Source organism: Symphalangus syndactylus, chromosome 9 (assembly GCF_028878055.3).
Source record: "Symphalangus syndactylus isolate Jambi chromosome 9, NHGRI_mSymSyn1-v2.1_pri, whole genome shotgun sequence".
Lineage (NCBI taxonomy): Eukaryota > Metazoa > Chordata > Mammalia > Primates > Hylobatidae > Symphalangus > Symphalangus syndactylus.
Window position 1 is genome coordinate 48031984 of NC_072431.2, and position 6283 is coordinate 48038266.

The window sequence follows — 6283 nt, forward strand, 5'->3', positions numbered from 1 at the left end:
ACGGAGTCAAGCACTGGCGGTGGGCGGGTGGCCTCAGGCGACACCATCTGGCACCTGCGATTCATCGCCACTTTCCATCCGCCCAGAGGTCAGGGGGGCAGCAGGCAAAGGACACGCAGAGCTGGTGTGTCCCAGTTCCTCTGAAACTTTCAGCTGACCGCATCCTCCCCCGACAAACTCTTTAATCATCCATCAAGCTAGAAGAGTACAGTGACCTCTGCCTGGCCTTTGGAGTTTGCAAAAGAAGCAAGCAATAAAAAGCAAGACCAGGTTCGCCCCTTTGCTTCCTCCACCTCCCAAGAGCAGCGCGCAGCGTGGCGGTGCGGCCGGAAGGGGTCGCTGTTTGCTCAGCGCAGCCGCCCCGCCGCTGCAGCCGCCGCGGCCCGCACCTCCCACGGCCGGGCTGGTCCGGCCCCGCCAAGTTCCAACAGTCCCCAGTCGAGCGAGCGCCGGGAACGAGCACCGCCCGGGCTGGAGCGGACGGCTTCAGAAGAGCCCAGCTGCTGCGCGCGTCTGAGAGGCTCCTGGGAAACTCCCACGGCCCAGGGACTTTCGAAAGCAGAGCGAGGAGCCCTCGCACGCGCTAGTCTGCGAGTGAGCGCTCAGCCTGGCACCTGTTCCTCCAGCGCCGCCGCCTTCCCACCCCTCGGACCCGCGCCGCTTGCGGCGCCCGCCCGTTCCTGCGATGAATCCGGCCCTGGGCAACCAGACCGACGTGGCGGGCCTGTTCCTGGCCAACAGCAGCGAGGCGCTGGAGCGAGCCGTGCGCTGCTGCACCCAGGCGTCCGTGGTGACCGACGACGGCTTCGCGGAGGGAGGCCCGGACGAGCGCAGCCTGTACATAATGCGCGTGGTGCAGATCGCCGTCATGTGCGTGCTCTCACTCACCGTGGTCTTCGGCATCTTCTTCCTTGGCTGCAATCTGCTCATCAAGTCCGAGGGCATGATCAACTTCCTCGTGAAGGACCGGAGACCGTCTAAGGAGGTGGAGGCGGTGGTCGTGGGGCCCTACTGACCCGCCCTCTGCCCCCGCAGCAACCGCTCCCACGCCTGCCCACTTTGCCAGCCCGGCTGTGCCCCTCACTATCAGAGACTGGGCGAAGCAAACCTGTCGGAGTCAATTATTTCTCTCGACTTCGGCCTTTCGGAAACAAGCGACCGGTTTCTCCCTCGCCCTCTGAAAGTCCTCATGCCTGGCAGTCGGAGGAGAGCGCCCAGACTTCTGGACTCAGCAGAAAGTGGCAAGAAGAGGGCGATTAGGGGGTAGAACTTTGGAAGCTGCTACTTACTTGGAATGCGGGGAGACCGACGGGGCGAAGGCCCTTCTCCACCCGCAGGTGGGCCAAGCTCTGGGGGCAGGTGGAGAGGGCGGGCAGGGGAGAGAGCCAGAGGCACTGATCGCCTTGTGACCGGAAGAGTGACCTGTTAAAAGCCACGCAGCAGACTCATGGGGTCTCACAAATCCGTGTCCGGGTGCCCTCCCACTCTTCTCCTGCTCCCCCCCTGCCCTGGAGGGGAGAGGCGATAAATACCTTTGATTGTAACATGCCGTTTTAAGAGGTTTTGTGTTTGTTTGCTTGAATACAAATGTTTGATAAGTCTTTTTATGCCCCAGTGGCCTGTTTGCCTGCCTGAGGAGTTAGAGTTTTGTCATTGTGGGAGAAGGGGTGGGGGGAGGGGGAGCCTGCGAATTTGAACGGGGCGAGTTGTTTCTTTTAGTGCATTTCCCACTGGGTCTTTTGGGAGGTGTCTGGCGTTCCTGCTGGCCCTGGGACAAAGACCCAGAATAGAACTCGTAGCTCGTGACTGCACGGTTTACGCCACAAAAGTGCTCTTGACATCCGTGACACCGTTTTGACTTTTTGTTTTTTTCTTAACATTTCCTTAATAAATGCAACATTTAAGCGTTTTGTTCCTTGCCTTCTGGTGGTCATTCTGCGCTCCCCAGCAGGGGGGAACGGGGCGGCGGTGAGGAGTCTGGCTCCCGGCCAGGGCAATTAACACTGGAGAGCTGCGATTCAACTTGTGGATCCCATGGAGGGGCGCGGCTGGGGCCAAAAGGAGAGGCCCTGGGATGACTGAGAAAGAGCCCAGCCTCAGGCACAGTAGCCGTCCTGGAGGCAGCATCCTTTGTTTCCTCTTATCGTGAATATTTTATATTTCATTTAGTCTCAGCTCTCAGGTAGGCAAGATGACAGGAGGGCCTCTGCGGGAAGATTACACTTCCGTGCCAGGCTCCGGCAGGAACACAGGATTACACCGCTAATGAAAGGAAGAGACGGCTTGGACAGCCTTTAGGGAGGGCGTCTCTACCCTAACCAACGTCAGCCAGGCGGCGGCTTTGGGATGCTGCCCACGGGTGGGGCCGGGGGGCGGAGGGAAGGGGAATTATAAAATGCGAAGAAAAGTAGCTGCCAAGGTACACAGTGACGTTAGTGACGTTAATGCTCCTTGGGGTAAACCATTGTTACTAAAACATGAGATGCATTACTGTCATTGCGATGTTACTTTTTCCAGCAAAAAGACCGGGTTAAAAGAAAGATTCAGCCTGTTCTTTGTAATTTAGTCTGCCCCAGACCAGGCAAAGGGTTGAGAGGAGTTAGCCGAGGTCCTGAATGTGGGAGATGAGTATTACAACCCCAACTGGGAAGGATATTTGGAGTAGAGCTACAGATGGCCGTTGACACATTTAAGGCTCAGAAATTCAACAGTGTTAGAAAGAAACGCCTAAAAACCGTGCCTGTGAAAATAACCCAAAGGATACAATAGCTTCGAGCGTAAACTTGACAAAAGGTTTTGGGCAGTTTATTTTTATGCCTGGGACAGGATCCTAAATATTTTCAAGACTATAAAGAATCCACTAGGATGCTATATAGAGACTAAAATTTCAAAGACTTCACAATGGCAGCTATAAGAGTAACTAAAATCAAATAACAGTAAAGTGTTCCATTTACTCAGAAGCACAACTGGCGTAAACAATGTTAATGACTCAAAGATTGGGATCAAAAGTTTTGAGTGCCTTTAATGTCATATCCACTATTAAGTGTCCATTTTACTCTCAAGTAAACCTTGTTAGAAATCACAACCTAGGATGGTTTTTTGAATTCTAATGGATATCAGGATTGAGAAAAGAGGATTTTGAAGTTTTGCTTGTTGTTCCTGTCTTTTAAACAGGTAAGGGTTTGTTTGCTTGTTTGTTGTTTTGGTATCTGGGCAGGGGGCAGGGTCAAGAGATAGTCAATAGGCAGTCAGCAGGACTCTTGGAAGACAATTTAGTTTTGCTAACCGACAGGACAAGAAATGGCAATGTCCTATTTTGTAGACTGTTTCTGTGGCACCGAGTTAATCTGCTGCCTGCATGTTTCAAAGGGAGACACAAAGCAGAGCAATGGATTCTCTGGGACAAACCAGACACTTAAAATTTAACTCAGGCTGTGGCTGCAACATCCTCTGAGGGTCCCTTCTTCTGGATGATTTATTAGCTCACCTGTGAATCCAGTACTCTGGTAGAATTCGATTTGGGATAAAAAAACAAATCAGCTAGAGTGTAGAAATCTTGCATTGTACTCTGCTGTGTACGGGCACGTGCTTAGAGTTTCAGACACGCGGAGGCTGAAGGAAGGGTCAAACCTACAGGTCAATTTTAGATTGTATAGAACACAGGTTTTCATTTCAAACAAAAGTCCTGAAAGTCCTGAAAGTTGAGAGAGGAGCCAAGGTTGAAGACCTCTATCTTCTCTATCTTGTTCCTCTTAATATTTCTTCACATCTCTTTCCTCTTCCCTGCATCTCAAAAGCAAAATGCAGTTTCTCTTTATCTCGACTATCCATATGTATTCTCTCACTCCCAGAAATTGTGCATGAAAAACACCAAAACCTGCAAAATGTAGCCCATAGGTACAAAAGGTATGTGAACACAGCTTTGTAATCCATGATCTATGCACTACAGGGAAATGCGCAGTCTGCAATGCACATAGCCCTGGAGACTATTTTCTGCCAACAACACTTCTCTCCAGCCCTTAGATCCATTTGTTACTTAGAGAGATGCCAAGTAGTTCTGGTTTTTATAGATGAGGCAATGTGTGCAAGAAGCTTTTTCCACTCTCTATTCCCTGATGGCCACAGAGCAACCACTTTCTGGGGCCACACCACTCCCTGTTTCACTCTGCCTTTGACTCTCTTTGTCCCTCATTCTAACAACTGCTTTAAATGAAACATTTTAATCCTGCTCAGAATTTATGGACTGTCGGTCCTTTCCCAGAGACATTCTCTAAGAAAAAAAGGTTTTGAAAGCCACTCTCTTTGTTTCACCTAAGAAGACAATGTCAGCCTTAAGAGACCAGAAGTTTAGATACATAAATAATCAAACAGGCAGGTTCTACCATGCCACACTGAAGTCCACCATTTGGTCAGTAATTAGTGGGAGGCCCTGAGAGAGAGAGAGACAGATTCCTCTAAAAGCTTGCTTGATCTGGCATGGCCCAGGGGGACTTATCTGATATTTCCTGAAGCCCTTCTGGAAATACAGCAAATGCAGGGAGAAGTTTTCATGAGACACAGCTGGTGGATTAGTGGGATCTCAGGCTGGGCAGACATCTAGTGATACCTCTTAGCTTAATTGGGTGGCCTCTGTATAAGTAGCTTAACCAATTGTTGATAAGTGTTCTTTTTCTTAAGATTGTTGATACAAATCTCTCCACTCTCTCTGAAAATGTAGCAAGAGGTTGAGTCCTGGACAGCTTTAGGAAAGTGAAAGCAGAGGTCACACTTCTCTGTCAACTCTGCGATCACACTAGTTCCTGATAAATGGTCCATGATTTCTGATTTCCGAGCCATCCTGGCTTCTCACTGGATCCAAGTCAATCCTGCTACTGTGTCTTCCTATACTAACTCTGAATTAGGAAGGGAAAGGACACACTGGGCTGAGATTTTGGAAATTTTGGTTCTGGTCACTAGGCAGCTGAATGGCCTGATCCCTAAAATAAAGAAGATAGGTTCTAAAGAATCTTCCAATTCTATGATTCCATTGAATTAATTGGTTTAACATTTTCTCTCTCTTAAGATGTTTCATAAATCTCTTAAAATATATTTTGTGTGTCTTAAAAATATATTTTATCTTTCCAGTCTTGATCTTTTGTGTAGCTGTTTTTCTCACAAAAGTCAAGTGCTCCTCTACTGGAAATAAGTTATTCACAATAATCAAAGCAAAATTTCAGACACCTAGCCAGGCCAGAGTAGATGACAGTTTTTAACCTGATAGATTACGCATGATCTCACCAGCGCCTTAAATTTCCAGGTCTCTGTGTTCTCAAAGGATGAAGCCATGAAAGTAAAGCCCATTGTACTGGGGAGTAAGCAATTCTTCTAGGTACACATTCAGACTAATATGCACTGGTGTTTATAGAAACTACTAGGGTGTTTGAAGACTCATTAACATCCACTTTTTCTCCCTAAAGCATTTTTCCTTCTGAGTTTCTGCAATAGCACACAGCACCTGTTCCACATGCAGTTTACAGCCTTCCTTAACCCTGGCTTATTTTACTTCTCACTTTGGGGGTTACAATGACAGGAAAGGATTCCAGGGTTCGGTTTGTTCTGTAAGACTCAAACCTAATTTGAAAGCCTGTGGAAGCAGCAAGTCTGCAGCAATCCTCCAAATAGGAATCAATAAATATTTTTTCTATCTGTCAAATCCCATGTAGACCTGTGCACAATAGCTCAAATGGGATATGTTTTAAAAGCAGCTGCCTCAGTAGTAATTGTTTCCTAATGTCTGAATTTAAATGCTCAATAGTAAGTTGTTTCCGTGGCCAGTCTCACTTTGTTCTCATTTCCTGATATTTTTGTGTTGTTTTAAATGTTTAAAAGACTTGAAAGTCCAGGATTAACTTTCAGAAAAATTAATTATATAATATTATCAGTCATATATCATTTATGGTGATCATAGTAACATACTTTGAATTTATATGTATACGTCTTATTTTTTTATTATTATTATTATATTTGAGAAGCTTAAAATATTCCAGACAGAGCTCCTCTAAGGACTGTTGTAAGGATAACTACATATATTTTTTCTTTTTTTTTATTATTATACTTTAAGTTTTGGGGCACGTGCAGAACGTGTAGGTTTGTTACATAGGTATACACGTGCTGCCATGGTGGTTTGCTGCACCCATCAGTCCGTCATCTACATTAGGTATTTCTCCTAATGCTATCCCCCCACCCCGCGACAAGCCCTGGTGTGTGATGTTCCCCTCCCTATGTCCATATATTCTCATTGTTA

At 47.3% G+C, this 6283-nt stretch overlaps 1 protein-coding gene across 1 annotated transcript; it reads left to right on the forward strand.

The window, feature by feature from the left end:
• The first annotated feature begins 488 nt into the window (after positions 1-488).
• RPRM (reprimo, TP53 dependent G2 arrest mediator homolog) lies at positions 489-1910 on the forward strand. The gene has a single exon (XM_055294434.2). The coding sequence runs from the start codon at positions 686-688 to the stop codon at positions 1013-1015; it is 330 nt and encodes a 109-aa protein (XP_055150409.1). The 5' UTR covers positions 489-685; the 3' UTR covers positions 1016-1910.
• The last annotated feature ends 4373 nt before the right edge of the window (positions 1911-6283 follow it).

Coding starts and splice junctions, on each gene's coding strand:
- RPRM (XM_055294434.2), top strand. CDS start 686: ATGAATCCGGCCCTGGGCAACCAGACCGACGTGGCGGGCCTGTTCCTG.